General features: G+C 43.0%; 1 protein-coding gene across 1 annotated transcript in view; it reads left to right on the top strand.

Annotated features, from left to right (window-relative positions):
- Positions 1-3,635: 3,635 nt before the first annotated feature.
- Positions 3,636-18,200, top strand: part of HPGD (15-hydroxyprostaglandin dehydrogenase) — a 70,918-nt gene continuing 56,353 nt past the window's right edge. Inside the window, exon 1 of the mRNA XM_088448471.1 lies at positions 3,636-3,967. Within this exon, the coding sequence (XP_088304597.1) occupies positions 3,875-3,967 (93 nt within the window). The 5' untranslated portion in view covers positions 3,636-3,874. The remainder of the gene's footprint in view (positions 3,968-18,200) is intronic.

The following is an 18,200-nucleotide window of genomic DNA, read 5'->3' as shown; positions in this document are numbered from 1 at the left end:
ACTCAGGCAGGAGCGTATATATAATGGGTGCAGGGTATGCGGTTCACATGAGCCCCTGGGTCCAGAGGGGCCACTCACCGCACACCCTGCACCCATATTATCTAAAAATCACCTGTCCGTGGTCCTGCATCGGTTGTCAGCGCTGCACAGAACACCGGAAAATGTCTGCCGCAGCCATTTTTTATGGCATTCTGCACATGCGCAGTAGACTCTGGGCACACTCTAGTGCCCAGAGTCTACTGACTCTGCGATGGCGGCCAGCTGCGTCAGTCGGCTGCCAACCCTCGGGGATAGAGGAGGGGGCCCGGCATGGGGAATGCACATGGGCCCCCTCCTCTTTTAAGGTGCCCCTGTACTCAGGGGTCTATTTACAAAGAAGTTCCTGCAATTTTCGGGATAATTAAGGATTTTCTTTATTTGATGCCATTCTGAGATGGCATTATATATACTGTAGTAAAGATTTTTCGAGTAATTTAATCCTTTTTGGTTTGTTGAATAGCAAAATGCATTAAAGCACTATAGAGAGCAATGGTGCAGTACTCTGTGATATGGGAATTAAGATAATTGCGTAATCTTCTCCATTAACCCATTGCTGAATTGTGGAAATACTTAAAAAACGCAGAAATGATAGTTTCCGCATTTTTTAAGTACAAAAAATAGACCCCTTAGTTATAATTACTCCATTAATATGATTACTTTGAATCAGGCTAACTAGTCCTTAAGCAAAGTTATAGACTAAATTAGTGGTTCCCAAACTGGGTGCTGTGGCACCCTGGGGTGCCTCGGGATGCTTTCAGAGGTGCGACAGGTTGGTGGTCCAGAACCAAATCAAACTATTTATGGTCAATGTGATAGGCAAAGCAGCACTGTTGGCTGTCAATCATAAAATATATGTACAAACAGAGCCCAACCCTGTCCACCACCACATAACTGAACCTGAGGATGATAGGTAAGCACAACTGACCTAATGTATTGCTAAATTTCTCAATAAGAAACTTTTAGCCATGAAAAAAATGCTGATAACCTACGGGGATGTGATTCAAGAAAGTTTGGAAACCACTGGACTAAATTGCAATAACACAAAATAAAACTACATCCACACAATTCTATTCCATCTTTAAACTATAAAGCCACTTTCTAACGCATATTTAAAATATACGATTGCAGTGTTAAATTTTTTTCCAACTAAAATGCCCTGACTTTGTGAGTGGGACTTCCACACCTGAGGACATCTGTATGATTGGGTTGGCACAGGCGTTTGTATGTAGTGAAATGTCTTATTTAGCAGTGGTCACTTGGATTGAAAACTGGGACTCTTACAGAACTATACAGGTCAGCTATACTACTCCCCATACCCCAACCCTGCCAGATACCCCAAGGAAGCCCAAAAATATGCATTTCTCATACACTTACTACACCCATACCATACTGCTTTGTGTACTGTATTCCTCCTCATATATTGTTGTCGACAACCTACATCAATTACATGCGTTGTTACAAAACTTACAGGGGGTGGGTAGTGGCAAATTATACACTGGAACCGTCAGTAATACTTTATCATGTTATGCTTACTGTCATTCATATAAATTAGGATGTGTGTGTTCATTTATAATTTTTATTATTATTATTTTGTGTTCTCTGCATGAAAACAAAAGACCAGCTAAGTATTGATAATAGCAATATCTGGGTATGACATTGTCTCACAGCTAAGCATGTGTAACACCCTCTAAGGGATGGTATTTGTAAAAACACCCCTCTCAGTGTTAGAGCTTGCTTCCTGTTGTAGATATTACATGCCTGAGACCCTGGGATCAGTTTTGAGGTAAAGGAGGGGCTGGAGAGATAGACACGCAGGGGTGGGAAGACTGGGTGTGTAGCTGGCAGAGCAGAGGGAGGAGGGGGAGAGAACAAAGGGTGTTGAGAAGAAGAATTTGGGAGAGAGCAGACATCTTTGGGAAGCTTCAGAGCTGGAAGCAGAAATGTAGCCCTCGTGCTCCCCTGGCAGGGGGAGATTGGCGGGGCCGTGGTGACTGCCATGATGCCCATCTAACGCCAAAGGAGGAATAGGTCTGGAGTGAGACCACTGAGATAAAGTCTGTGAGAGACCACAGAGAAAGAGCTGGAAGGTTGCAGAGTGAGCCGCTCAGTGAAGTGTTCAGCACCCATGAGAGGGGTAAGAGACGCAAGTATATGTGTTGAAGAGATGGGGAAGAGGAACTTCCCAGGAGCTTCTACTGTTAAGGTACCAGAGGAGTCCCTTATGCATAAAAGCCCCCCAGCAGCCATTAAAGGGGGGGTCACTGTGGTAGCAGTGTGGCTATAGGAGCCATCCCTGTATATTGCTGTCCCATGTGAAAGAGCAGGGGAGCAGAGAGAGGCAGACTGTGTATGAGACACTCTGTATATTGTCTTAGAAGAGACAAAGGAGAGGCAGAGTGCAAAAGGAAGTTATGTGAGATGCGTGTGAAGCTGTGGAACTACAGGCACCAGCCAGCATAGGGCCAGGTGGACCTGCATGTATGAAGTGGAGAACTACAGGCACCAGCCAGCATAGGGCCAGGTGGACCTGCATGTATGAAGTGGAGAACTACAGACACCAGTCAGCAAAGGGCTAGGTGGACCTGCACGTATGAAGTGGAGAACTACAGGCACCAGCCAGCAAAGGGCTAGGTGGACCTGCACGTATGAAGTGAAGAACTACAGGCACCAGCCAGCGAAGGGCTAGGTGGACCTGCACATATGAAGTGGAGAACTACAGGCACCAGCCAGCAAAGGGCCAGGTGGACCTGTGTGGGTAAAATGCAAAGCATTCATTGTGACTGTGCTTAAAGAGTGTGATGTAATGTAACCATATCCATAAGATTGTCATATACCATCTGACATGCCAAGTATATGAGCCGGAGGGAGAGGAGAAGCTGCTGTAACCATATTCTTGTCCTGTAAAGTCATGTGCAGGAGGAGAGAAATAAATTGGTTTATTTTTATAAGAGAAGGTCTGGCGCCCAAGTTATTCAAAAGAACTGTTGCTGCATGTGTCCATCTATACCTGTATCTATATGTGTGACTGTTATAAAGCCTGCATGGTCAGGGACCCCCTTCTCAGGTATTGCCCACACCCTGGAGAGCTAGCCTGAGGCAATAGGAGGTGTATCACTCCAAATGCACCTATGTACCACACCGCACACTGAAGGGGGGTTACACATGGAAGCTATGCAGTGGTTTTACAGCAAATAGACACAAATTCTATTATTTTGTTCCATAAATGCTTGTTCTGGGAAAGAGCTAAGACTGTACTGTGTGACAAGTATCTCCCTTTGTTTCTCTTTATAGCGGCAGCACTATGATGGATAGAACACTTGGCATAATTTAGGACTTTTCAGTGAGATGAAAAACACAGAGAGATAAATGCCAGACAGAGCACAATAGCGCACAGCTAGGGGGGAACTAAATAAATGGGAGATAACCTCCAAGTTTCCAAATAGAGAAGTGAATCAGTCAAATGAGATATATTTAAAGCAAAGTGGAAGTCACACAGAGTTGAACATTAGACACCCCCTGCTGTCATGTGCTTTGTACAGCCGACACCCTAGTGAGTAAAGCAGGTAAGACAGTGACTCGGGAGCAGCCAGGTTACTATAATAACTGCAGCCAGGAGTCACTCCCGCCCACTGCACGTACAGAGCACGGAGAGATAAGAGCGCACAGCACAGGGCTCCGGGGAAGGAATAGCAGCGCAGCAGCCGCCTTATCATACACATGCAGCCTGGGAGGACGTGACAGCACAACCCCAGACTGTAGCAGCTTCCAGCCGGGTCACAAGCTGGGACAGAGAGTGAAACGCATCTACAGGCATCAGCAGGCACGGGTACCCATCATGTATGCCAACGGGAAGGTGGCACTGGTCACCGGGGCTGCACAGGGAATTGGAAGAGCTATGGTGGAGGAACTTCTGCAGAAAGGAGCTGCGGTAAGATTGCTAATAACTGTATACACAAGGTGGTGCTTATGCTGTTAGTATATAGTGATGGGCAACACCATGGATTATTACTTCCCTTTTCTGTATTGCACACTGGGTCTAAGAAAGCGCTTATTGCTGATCTGTGTGTATAGTCCCATTATACATGCTATAAGCGTTTAGCTCTTTATTGTTTATTTACTAAATGTGTTAAAATCTTTTGTAACTGAACTAAAAATACCATGTCATGTATACCTATAAAAGGCAAGTTATGGACCACAAATCCCTGGAAGGTACTGACAGGAAGGGTATGCTGAGACTTGTTGTTCCGTGACAGCTGGAGAACCTTGTGATCCCTTCTGTTGATTCAGAATGGAGCATCTACAGATAAACTGCAATATAACAAAATAGTGTTATATAATGTAATACAATGTCAACATTATGTTGCTCTTTTTTGCAGTTCCATTGTTTAATTACTGTACACAAATATCAGTTTTGCAATGTCAGAATATGCTCAGTAACCAAGTAGATCATATTTAGTCAAAAACTGTGTGGACCATGCAATATACTATAACATAATTTATTTATACTGTATCTACTTTAGTAGTACATGCAGTATGTTTAGATACGTATTGGAAATGCAATATTTTAATATCATTTGACCACATAAATCTACTTCTCTGTACATAACATACAGCACTGGGATGAAATAGTGACAACATTATATATTTTAAAAGTAAATATTCATAATGCAAAAAATAGATATATTAATGTTTTCTTATTGTAGGAGTAGAAGTAGAAGTACTTACTATGCCTCAGCTGTCTGTCTGCCTGTGGAATGCAGGATATTGTTCCCCCAGGTGAACACTTCACAAAGGGGCCAGGTTTTCAGAAACTATGTTAGTTTCTCAGTCACCATGGAGTAAACTACTCCTTAGGGCAGTGATGGGTAACTGACGGTCCTAGAGCTACCTGCAGCCCTCTGAGCCTTCAACTGTGACCCCGTTAAATTGATTTTTATGAAGGTTTTAAACAATTTAACAGCTAAGACAGAACTTTTCTACTATTTAACAAAGCTTGGAGAGAGATAAAATTGTGAGACCCATAGGGATCTATTTACTAAGCCTTGGATTGAGATAAAGTGGACAGAGATAAAGTACCAGCCAACCAGCTCCTGTCATTTTTCAAACACCAACTGTGATATGGCAGTTAGGAGCCGATTGGCTGGTACTTTTAAATTTGAAAAATGTAAGTTATACCCCTTTTCCACTGCTGCAATAACCTGGGATTTTGCTGGGTCTAACTGGGTCTCTGCTCAGTGGAAAAAGGTCCCAGAAAAAAAAACTCGGGTCCAATGACCCAGGAATCTAACCCAGTTAGCTACCAAGGTTGGACACGGGTAGGAACCGGGTTAAGGGGCAGTGTAAAAGGGTAACCTGGGTCGGATGACCCAGGTCCTGTTTACAGTATAAGGAGATACGGATTTCCCAGTGCTTGGAGATGATGTAATCTCCAAGCGCTGGCAGAGTTCCACTGCACACGGGTGCAATGTGAACGGCGTTGACCCGGGAATAACCCAGGTCGGCTCAGCAGTTTGTAAGGGGTCTGTCCCATGCCTGACCTGATGTGGACCCGTGTTCAGAATTATGGGTTGAACCTGGGATTTTGGTTGAAAAGGGGTATTAGAAGTTTATTGGTTAATAATTTATCTCTCTCCAAACTTTGATAAATACCCAATGATTCTGCAAAAGTATCACAATATACATGGAGTACCCTTTGATTAAAAAAACAAAATAAAAAACAACGCCAAAACATTTTGGTCAAGACTGTAATGGTGGGTACACACTGGGCGATATTACTGAGCGACGGCACGATTACGACATTGTAATTGTGCAATCGCTCAGTAATCGTGCACAAATCGTGCACTTTTATGTCGGAAATGACCAGCAATGCGCACTCCCGCTGGTCGTTTCCGACATTGTCCATCGCCTGAACATGCAGCACAATCTGACGACCTCGTCAGGTTGCTGCATGTTGGGGAATGGGGGAGAGAGCCCGGCGCTGAACGATATCGTTAATGATATCGTTCAGCGGCTGTGCTGAATGTCATGAACGACATTGAGCACAGCCTGCCGGGGACACACTAAACGATATCGCTCAGGGAGCATATCGTGTAGTGTGTACGCACCTTAAGTTACATATGTCAGGAAGGTCTAACATTGTTATTCCAGAATATCTATGTCTTTGAAAGTATAATATTTATTTTTATTCATTTATTTACAAAACAGGTAATTTAAATGCCTTAGAATATAACAGGGTAGTTAGAAGCTAAACAGGTGATGGCAACATGTTAATTAGCTTTTGTTATTTATTAGAGTCTAGTTACTATACAGGAAGCTTCAATGGAGTATTACTTTGTCTACTTTGTTATCTATTTATTATAATGAGGCACTAATTAACATTCTGTATCACTGCTATTCACAGTATCACACAATGTTGTACCACTGCAATTTAATATTCTGGGGATCCTCTGGGAAAAGGTATTTAACAGACTCAGGAGTCTGTTAATAATCAGCGCTAACTATAAACTGTATCACTGCTTATCGTGGCAAAACAGATTTGTTTGTGCAGTATTTACCCATCAGGAACTACCAAAATAAACACTGCCAGCAAATAGTCACAGTGATATTCCCAGGCACGGCCAGCAGCAATACAGATTGAAGTTTACCATGCTAGGGTTCTGGAAGCGTTTTTTCCTAGGTACCAGCATCCTGACAATAATGGCAAAATGCACGTGCAGCTAAAAAAAATGCCATTTGTTTGGTAAATATCCCCTCCTTTGTGCAGTTACTCCTCTTACCTATTATACTGTGTTATGAGCTCCCAATATAGTAATGCAAGTAGTGACTTCAACATTACTGCTTGCTCCCCATAATTCATCTAATGATTCTATTAACTTTGCCCACTTAAAATAGTACTGTTGTATACTGTATAATTACAGTACCTCAAACACTCTGCCTGCTATTGAGTAATGACCTCCTTTCTGTGTCTCTTGTGTGCTTCATTTACTTTGACATGCTTACATCTCTATTTATGTCTGCTCCTCATACATATTGTTCTATCGTACATGCTCTCACATCTTACCTTTCTATGGCGTGTCTATGCTTCCCTACACCTGTGCGCATCCCCATGCCAGGTTGTGTGCTTGGCCCTGTCTGTCTGGATTATCCTAACTGTAATCAGGTAGGCGAACCAACAAAGAGTCGCCCATACTATTAAAAAAGAAAAGAGAAACCTGCAACAAGCTTACCCCAATTTCCAAAATTGGAATATTCCCAAAGGGAGGCCCAGAGCTAATGTAACATAAGATAGCACAAGGACTGTCAGGGGAACCCAGCCAAAGGATACATGCAAAGGAAAGATAACTCAATGAAAACTATTTTCCTCAATAGGGAATACAACAACAAATAAACAAACATAAAAACCCACTTTCACCTGCCTGGCAGCACTAAGGACCTAATTTAAAACCTGAAATTAAGAAAATAATAAAAACAGATGTATGTGTGTTATTATTTTATCAATTGCAGTGGTAATCACTCAGATCACAGTTTTTGCTCTCAATGGATCTTGTGCTCTCCATACTGTTTTATTTATATTGTATTTAAATGGAAGACTCATTAGGATAGAATTACGATCATATTAATCTACTAGATGTAAATGTCATTATGTTAACACATCCGGAACTATGAAAAACTTGAGCTCTCAAGACAAGAACAAGCCACAGAAAGGATTGTGAGAGCATCTGATATTTATGGGGAACTGCACAAACAACTCACACGTAACTGGACAAATACACCAACACAAATTATATTGATACTGTACAAGTATAAAACACCACTGACCATTTTGCAGTGTTGTTTTTTCATGGGATAGAAACAGTCCTAGAATAAAACAAACATGTTAAATGCTTTAGAGCAACATAACTTAGTCTATATTTTGTTGTGACTGTCCAATTTCCTTGGCTTAGAGTGGAACATGACGTCTAAGAATGTGGGAGCAGTTAAGTGGTTCTGAGTGATGTTTTGAGAGATATTGGTGTGCTGCAGGTTGAACAACGAATGTTGGCAAGTATGGGTTAATACTATATGTACAATATTACTATGATTTCTACTGAAGGAAGATCTGTTTGTCTGGGCATTGAAACGTCAACATTTTTAAGGTCTTAACCCTTTTTATTACATTTAGATTACAGTACATTTATTTTATGCAATATACAGTGCAGCAGCCACTTGACCAGTGTACAACACAATCCCCAGTTACCCCCTACCACACCAAGTCAAGAATAAGTATTCTCCCTACTGACTGGATGCATTATAATTACCCTTTAGTAATATTATTAACCTTTATCTATATGTCGGGTTCTGCAGTGCCTTAAAAAATACATAAGTGGAAACTGAGCAAACAAGAAAAAGTGAAACAGATTAATAATGCAGGCTACACCCCTATACAATCAGGCTGTTCTTTTGATTTCTGATTCATTTATGAGATATCTTAAGAGTGTGTGCGCACCTTTAATCATGTTTTCTGGTAAGAATACTGGCCGGACTGAAAGATAGGGGTTTATGTGCCTAACCCTAACCTCCCCCCGGGGGTGCCTAACCCTCCCCTCTAGGGGTGCCTAACCCTAACCTCCCCACCCCAAACCTATCCATAAGCCCGCTAGGCTCCTTAAACCTAACCCCACCATACCCCGCTAAGGGTGCCCCAGACTTACCTCGTTCAGGCTGGAGTCCTTTGGTGTTCCAGCATCAGGATTAAGATAGGCATCAAAATACTATACTAAGTTCCTTGCCGGAATTCCGATGTCGGTATTGAGACCAGCGGCCACATAACTACATCCCGTCACAGTGTATGGCCACAATATCTGCTTTCCTTTCCTGGGGATGAGACATCTCACCCTTTAGTATGCAAGCTCTTACAAGTAGGGCCCCCTACCCTCTTGTGTTTCTCCTTACTTTACTTTCATCTACTTCTTATTCACCACTATTGCATCTAACACTTTGTTGCTGATGCTCTGTTGCTTATTTGGGTGTTATGGTTGCTACTGTAGCAATGTATATTATCCATGTCCCTTGTCCTGCATTGTATTGCATTGTACAACTGTAAAGGAACAGAGGAAATGTTGGTCTGGGACAGCGCATACACTGCCAGATGCGACCAACCAAAGATCAGATCAGTCAGGCATGTTCGAAGATTTATCATGCCCGACTGTCTGATCAGGACTGATGTGTCGTGACAATACAGTATGTAATTATCTGCCTGAACTGCAAATAATCTGTGGATTGGGCGGATAAATGCATAATGTATGCCCTGCATTACAGTATAAAACTTTGCAGAACATGGCATACAAGCTATATAAAGATTACTGAACATGCAGTCAAAATATTAATTATACCCCTTTCAGATTACAAATGGCAGGTCTCATCCGGGCTTTGTATACGCGCCGTTACCAAGTGCGACCTGCCTGAGACCCCTTTCAGACTGGCGGCCCGACCCGGCAATATGCAGAGTCGATGATGTCACTGCCATCGCTGCTGAGCAGGCATTTGGAGATAAGATCATCTCCAAGCTCCGGTTCTCCCTATGCAGTGAACGGGACCAGGGTCGCCTCGACCCGGGTTACCCGATCACACTGCACCATTAGCTGGGTTGAACTCGAGTTAAACTCTGCTATTTATCCAGGTTGAAATGGCTTATTTCAACTAGGCCCTTTCACACTGTGCAGTAACCCGGGTTGCTTCGCGTTCATGTGCAGCAACCTGGGTTATTTGATGGCAGTGTGAAAGGGGTATTAGGTATTAGTCTAAATCAGGCCACAACAAGTTCTCATTTATTTTGGCACATTACAGCTCACAGACGCACCATCGTTTGCACAGGTCCTCACTGCGACCGCCGTTGGCAATGAAACTGCTTTTTAGAAAAGGTCTCCTGACTACTAATATATATTTGGAACTTGCTTCATCAGTGTAAATTTTTAGACCTTTCCATATTCCATGTGCATTTTTTCCTGTAGATCTTCATGTGAATTCCATTCTACAAATGGTGTTGGGCTCCATAAATCCAGCTTTTTATAGTGCCAACATATTTTTCAGCAATCTACAGTGTTCCGTACTGACTAAAGCTAAACCTTTCCTACTATCAAATAAGCCAACAAAGATTTAAGTCTGTAGAATTGTGTATTTACAGCAGTAACAGGATGAATGTGGTAATACAGAGTAAACAGACAAGAAAATATGCAATTACAATATTAATAAATCACACAAGGTAAGCAAATAACATATGCAGGATGTATGAAAAACACATATTTGCAAACAAACATGATTAAACACATGAGATGATCATGTTGCTACAGTAGTAAATAAAAAATGCAAATGTTTGCTGCACAAACACAAATGCCAAAATTCCCTGCTTTCACTGTACTACTGTAATAACACCAGATAAGTCTGTTCGCTCACCAGCAATGCTGTTACAAGAAGAGATGTGGAAACACATGCAGTTTCTGTTTAAAGCCCTTTGTAAAAGTGATTATCTGCTGCTTGTACCCAGAATGTACTTGTGTTGTTTCCGGTGGAAGCCTAGTGGGGCAAATTTACTAACAGTTGTCTGAGATAATGAGGGAGACCACTAGATGGAGGTCACACGATAAATACATGATGCAGAAGGCATGACACTCCCCCATCTGGTATCAGAAGACAACAACAGGACCAGTTTGGATCAGGCTTGCCTACCCTCCCGATTTGGTCGGGAGCCCCCCGAATATTGGGTGCTGCTCCCGACCCCCCGGAAAGGCAGGCAAGCCTCCCGACCGCAGCCTGCCCCCCTCCGGACTACATGTAGAAACCCCCGCAGCGGGCGTCCCAATGATGCGATTCGCGCAGAATCACGTCATCGTTGCTCTGCCCCCTGCTTCACAATGCCTTTATTTTCGGTATTGTGAAGAGGGGGCGGGGCTCCCTCCCGGAAGCAGTGCGCATATCCGCTCGCGGGCGAACACTTCGCACCATGCGTGGCAAGTTCTCGTAAGCGGATATGCGCACTGCATTCGCACTCGTGCCTCCATAGGATTGCATGGTGTGATCGCAGTGGATGCCATAGCGTAACATAGTGTATGCTGCTGCGGGTAATCGCATGGTGCGATGTGTGCTCACATTTGTAATGCTATCGGCAAAGATGTAGCTGGACACTTCTGTGCCTTCTGGCAGTGCTGTCTTCCTCCTCCACTTCCCCAACTTGCTGGAAGTCTTCCTCCTCGTCTTTCACAGTGTGAGACCCCTGTCAGTGTGTGTGAGACCAGCAGTGTGTGTGAACCCCTGTCAGTGTGTGTGAGACCAGCAGTGTGTGTGACCCCCTGTCAGTGTGTGTGTGAGACCAGCAGTGTGTGTGACCCCCTGTCAGTGTGTGTGTGTGAGACCAGCAGTGTGTGTGACCCCTGTCAGTGTGTGTGAGACCAGCAGTGTGTGTGACCCCCTGTCAGTGTGTGTGTGAGACCAGCAGTGTATGTGACCCCCTGTCAGTGTGTGTGTGAGACCAGCAGTGTGTGTGACCCCCTGTCAGTGTGTGTGAGACCAGCAGTGTGTGTGACCCCCTGTCAGTGTGTGTGAGACCAGCAGTGTGTGTGACCCCCTGTCAGTGTGCGTGAAACCAGCTGTGTGTGTGACCCCCTGTCAGTGTGTGTGAGACCCATTCAGTCAGTGTCACCCAAGTGTATGTGAGACCTGTGAGGTGTGTGTGTCCCAGTCACTGTCAGGGGTGTGGAGCATGCGCGGGAACAGTAAAACATTGGTGTGTGCCAAGGGTGTTCTGTGGCCGCATCTATTTTTTGTTAAGAAACAATTGGAATCATAAAATGTCTGAAAAAAATACACAGTATAAGCTGTTGATGTATGTATTATTGGGTGTGGTATATTTTGTAGACATTCATAATGTTTGTAAGGTCGGCATGCTTGGCATATTGATATTGACCATGCCGCCATTCATCATATCTTCACTGGTGAAATGTCAACATGATTAGAATGTCGAAAAAATATCCCTGGTGGTCTTGTGGTGACTTACCTGGTATGGCGGCTCCAGCGGTATCTTTAGGGTATGACTTCTGGTAGATCCAGTGGCGCTACTGACGGTGAGTCACTAATCCTAACCTCCCCTCCTCTAGCTTAGCCCTGACCCTCCCCCTAGTGCCTAACCCTAACTTCCCCTTCCGTCACCTAACCCTGACCCCCTGTCAGTGTGTGTGAGACCAGCAGTGTGTGTGACCCCCTGTCAGTGTGTGTGTGAGACCAGCAGTGTGTGTGAACCCCTGTCAGTGTGTGTGAGACCAGCAGTGTGTGTGACCCCCTGTCAGTGTGTGTGTGAGACCAGCAGTGTGTGTGACCCCGTCAGTGTGCATGAGACCAGCAGTGTGTGTGACCCCCTGTCAGTGTGTGTGAGACCCATTCAGTCAGTGTCACCCAAGTGTATGTGAGACCTGTGAGGTGTGTGTGTGTCCCAGTCACTGTCAGGGGTGTGGAGCATGTGCGGGAACAGTAAAACATTGGTGTGTGCCAACGGTGTTTTGTGGCCGCATCCTTTTTTTATTCTCCCCCGCAAACAATTTTCAAAAATTGAATGCCGCGGCTACCAAGAGCGTGCATAGCCAAGGTATTTGAAAATTGGGCGCAAATGCAATTGAATATGGACCTAAGACTGTCCTAGCTTTAGGGGAATGAATTTATACCTTGATGATACCACATTACCAGTGTCAGATTAAGACTTGGGTCACTTGACAAAATACTGGTTTGGGCCCCATTATTCGTAAATTTGTAAACAAAAATTTACTAATCAAGAAAGTGGGTTATAATAATATATAATCCTTAGTGTTGACTGGACCCTAGGTGGGAGTGATCTGGTTATGTATGCTAAATGTCCCTGACCATCAATGATGTTCATCTGTGTTCTTGGCATTGACATTTTATTTTATTAGAATGAAGTAGCCTTCTCTTTTGTGCCCTGGAAAATGAAATATTTCACTACCACCCTGCATCTGTTATGTTATATAAATATAGATTTACAATCGGCATAGAAGTATCATGTACACTGAAGTGCCAAAAGTCATGGGATAAATGGATAGTATCATGTAGGATCCCCTCTAACCCGGTGAAGTGCAGCAACTCTACATGGCATCGATTCCACAAGCAGATGGAAGACCTCTGGAGAGATGTTGACCCATGCTATCTGGATAGCTTCCCACAGCTCCCTGATATTTGAAAGTGCAGGATCTTGGGTGCGAACAGACCTCCCCACCACATCATATAAAAGCTAAATTGGGCTCATATAGTGCAAACCTGGTGGCCACATTATTCATCGGAACTTTCCAGAATATTCATGAAGAAAATTCAGGAAACCTGGGACTGATGACACAGTGCATTATATATATATATATATATATATATATATATATATATATATTTATAGTGGGAATACATGAAGGGCTGCAAATGGTCATCAAGCAATGCAATGTAGCAGTTACTGGTCAGTGACGCGTTCAGGCGGACTAACAAACTCAACCCTTGCCATGTGAACATACCCCACACCATTATGGAACCATCACCAGCCTGCATGATGCCATATTAACAGATGGGGTCTATGGCGTCTGCGCCACACCTGAATCCTGCCATCAGCCCAAAAGAACTTGAACTATGACTCATTGAATCATGCCACATGTGTTGCCAGTCCTCCAAAGTCCAATTAGTGATGTCACAAGCCAAGGGCGAGGCGCTTTCATGATCAAGTAGGACACAACAACATCAGACAGATTACTATAAATATTTAAGAAACAATTGGAATCATAAAATGTCTGAAAAAAATACACAGTATAAGCTGTTGACGTATGTATTATTGGGTGTGGTATATTTTGTAGACATTCATAATGTTCGTAAGGTCGGCATGCTTGGCATGTTGATATTGACCATGCCACCATTCATCATATCTTCACTGGTGAAATTTCAACATGATTAGAATGTTGAAAAAATATCCCTGGTGGTGACTTACCTGGTATGGCGGCTCCAGCGGTATCTTTAGGGTATGGCAGTAAGGTGATGATGACTTCTGGTAGATCCAGTGGCGCTACTGACGGTGAGTCACTAATCCTAACCTCCCCTCCTCTAGCTTAGCCCTGACCCTCCCCCTAGTGCCTAACCCTAACTTCCCCTTCCGTCACCTAATCCTGACCCCCTGTCAGTGTGTGTGACCCCCTGTCTGTGCAGAATGGACACAATATTTTAGATATCGAGATTGTGAACATGTCAATATTCTGCACATGCGGATGTGTTCAATGTTTACATTTTAACAATGCTGACATCATAACTGTCGACATTATGAATGTTGACATTATGGGGTATATTTACTAAAGTGCGGGCTTGTAGAAGTAAAGGTATTGGCCACAGCAACCAATCAGATTCTACTTATCATTTATCTAGCACCTTTTAAAAGATAATAGCTAGAATCTGATTGATTGCTATGGGCAACAACTCCACTTTTAAAAACCCACACTTTAGTAAATATACCCCCATGAGTCTAAATGGTTTTTACAATCTTCATTGCTTGCTCGGGTACCCAAGTTAACCAATAACAGTTTTATATAATAAGTAATTTTCTGCTTTGTCAGTGTTTGCCTGGATGGAAGGTAGTGGTGTGTCAGTCTAAAATTCGACCTTGCAGAACCCTTAGGTCAACCAAGCAGCTATAGCCAGACTCATATCCTTCAGGATCCGGTGGCTTAAATTAGGTGTGATTGCAAATGCAGATCTGATAACAGTAGAAATGTTTCATCACAGAAATCACTGATAATATGAATGGACATCAGGTCATCTTGTTAGGATAAATAAATTAGGGTTATTTATTTTATCTAATCACTTATTTGTCATCTCATAACATGGCAATAATTATCCTCTTTAGAACTCACACTTGACTGATGAGCTAACATTCATTTGCAGTGGGATTGTATATCTAACTCACTTAAGCTATACTGCTGCAGTGACCTTAACTTAACAACACACTCCAACCGTGATTCTCTTATTTGTTCTTGACTACTCTCAAGAAGCCCCTCATTGCCTGTCAAAGTGAGCTCCCACTCTCTCAACTTTTAACTCACAAATGGGACAGGTTGGTGACATAGGGGCCTATTCATCAACACTAAAATAATGTTTTTAAGGACATTTTCCTTAAATAACGTTATTTTGGTATTCATGTAGCCACTTAGCACAGGAGATATCACAGATATCTCCTTGCTAAGTTCCCCTGCGTTAATTTCCACACTCCCCATACATTAGTATGGGGATGTGGAAATTGTGGTATTCATCAAATTCCGAAAATTATCAATTTTCGGAATTTGATGCAGTTACTATTCGCCACTGTGAGGTGGTGAATAGCAGGGGAAACTTACCTGTATCCGTGTGTGCAGGTCCACCGACGAGTCCCTCCGGTGCTCTGCTCCGTCCTCAGGCTCCGGAGGCTGGTCGGACATGTGTGCTCCCCAGCAGAGCACAAGAAAGTTTAGGCAAAAAAAAAAAAAGTTTTTTTTTTTCTAATCTGTCATGTGGTCTGCTGGGAAACCACATGACAGACCAGCAGGACGGAGCCGGAGGCTGCTGCGCGGACAGGTAAGTCGGGGGGGGGGAGGTGAGCGGAGGGGGGTGGGGGGGGTCGGGGGGGTACACAAACTTAACGCATCTGCAGACAGTGCTGCGCATGTGCTGGTTTTACAGATGTAACAGCGCATGCGCAGCACTGTTTCCAGATGCGATAAGGTAGTGTAGGCAGGGAAAAGTATCTATTTCCCGAAAAGCTGTCATCGCAAAAATGACAGCTTTTCGGAATAGATCATATGGAGAGGTGGAATGATGAACTCCACCTATAATTAGGTAGAACTCCATGCGAGTTCTAAAGCTAATTATCTCCAGAGAATTTTTAGGTTTAATGAATAGGCCCCATAGAGGCATATGTATCAAAGCTTGATGTGAGATAAAATTGTGAGATATATATCACCAACCAATCAGCTTCTAACTTATATTTTACATGCTGTGTTTAAGAAATTATAGTTTGGAGCTGATTGGTTGGTGATATATATTTCACAATTTTATCTCACATCAAGCTTTGATACCTATGCCCCATAATACTCCGATGTCACACAGGGTCAGATCTCAATCTAGGCAGCATCACTGTCCTTTATCTCTATGTTACGAAGAATCTCTGTCGGAATCTGGGAATGCTGGAGCAATTAGCAGTATTAGCTCAGACTGCAACATGAACAGACCACACTTGGGCCAATACAAACATAATTCGGAGTCTCCATAATAAATTAGAAAGAAAACTCTTGGGACCCAATAGCTAAATTCCTCTACCGCAAATATTCTCACCATGGTCTGTCCTATGGACTTCACTCCAAATTCACATTTCATAAGTGGTTACATCTGCTCTGGTAAAATATTGCAATTCTTGTAATGTTTTTCTATAATTGTTTTCTGTTCACTTTTATGTCAATTTGTTTTTTGCTATAAAATATCTTGGCTAAAAAGTTGTAGTAACATATTTTGCCAACACTATAAATAGATACGGCGGTGTATCATAGCTCAGTAATTTTGCTTGTAGTGCCAGTTATCTTTATTAGTTAGAATTATGTATACTAATCTGTTCTAATAAATTCCTAACATCAATATTTATAAGGAATTGCAGGTGTGCTAGCAGAGTTTTTCCAAGCATGAAGCCCCCCTTTCGCTTCATACAATGCCAAATGGACAGATGTATCAGCAATAAACAGCCAGCCCGTGTCCATGCAACATAATAAAATAAAACAAATGAGGGGCCTCAAACTTGTCTCTGTACAAATGTAACTTTTAAGGCTGTTAGATTATGAAGTTTGACTTTGCCTCTTAAAGACAGTAAAATGCTGTCTGCTGGAGCTCAAATGGTTGGTTACTTGTTAATATATTTTTTTAATGTTTCTTTTTTCTTAGACTATCGAACATTACTATGCTCAGCATTGATTTGTACATGCCATACTATGCAATGTAGCCAGTTAAACTTTAATTTGTTGCAAGTTATCAAACTTCATAGCCTGTTTGATGGACCACATTTCTAGTTAGCTGTGTTTACAGGACAGTTTCTGATTGCGCTGAAATTGCTAACGGTTTTATAATATTGCATGTGTCTTGGTAAAATAGTACAATACATACTATAAAAACACTGAAGGTGTCAAAAGGGGACGTAGTCAGGAAACCGACAGTCTAAATGCCGACTGCCAGCTTCCCGGCTGTCAAATCCCGGCAAGGTACTAATGACAGGCGTCGAAAACCCAACGCCTGTTATTAGACCTACGCCGGGGGCCTGATGCCCAGCATACCGAACGAAGGTAAGATGGGCGCCGGATGCGAGCAGCCGCGGGAGGGTTAGGTTTTAGGGCTCCCTGGGGGACTCAGGGTTAGACATCCTCCTGGGAGGGTTAGGTTTAGGCTAGGGGAAGGGGGTTAGGGCCATTCACCCCCGGGGGAGGTTAGGGTTAGGCACCCCCCCCCCCCCCCCTGGAGACTTAGGTTTAGGCTGCGGGGACGGGGGGGTTAGGTTTAGACATTTAGAGGGGGTTAGGGTTAGACACTTGGGGGGAGGCTAGATTTAGGCACCACTAAGGGAGGATTAGGGGGGGAAAATAGGGTTAGTTATACTTACCTTATTAGCGATCGGGATCTTCACCCCTGCCAGGCTTCCGCTGTCAGGAAGGCCGGCGGTATTACATACTACACCCATCAACACTGTAATAATCTAAAAAACACTTTTTACAAATACTACAAATATTTAATCATAATAAAAATAACAGAATATATAAATCACTTTTTAGTAAACTGGAAAATATTGTATATTTTGAACTATCTGTAAATCCCCACAAAAATTACCCAGAGGGCCTGTGTTGAGGCAACTGTCTCAGGCAAAAGGGTTTGAATGGAAGGAAAGTAAAATAATTTAAATTAAAAGTCTTTCAAAGTACACTCAACGGATATACAAATGATTATGGCAGTTTGTATTAGGAATGAGAAGGGAACTATTCCAGTTGTTGCTTCACACAGCAGGAAAATGTTTGGCACATCTTGAGCAATGACAAATCTAATCAAATAAAATAGACAATTCTGCCTGCTTCCAAATCTGTCGTCCAAAACGT

The sequence above is a fragment of the Taudactylus pleione genome, unplaced genomic scaffold (genome assembly GCF_031769625.1).
Source record: "Taudactylus pleione unplaced genomic scaffold, aTauple2 ptg000021l, whole genome shotgun sequence".
NCBI lineage: Eukaryota > Metazoa > Chordata > Amphibia > Anura > Myobatrachidae > Taudactylus > Taudactylus pleione.
The sequence above is the reverse complement of the archived record's forward strand: the minus strand, read 5'-3'. Positions and strand labels throughout refer to the sequence as shown.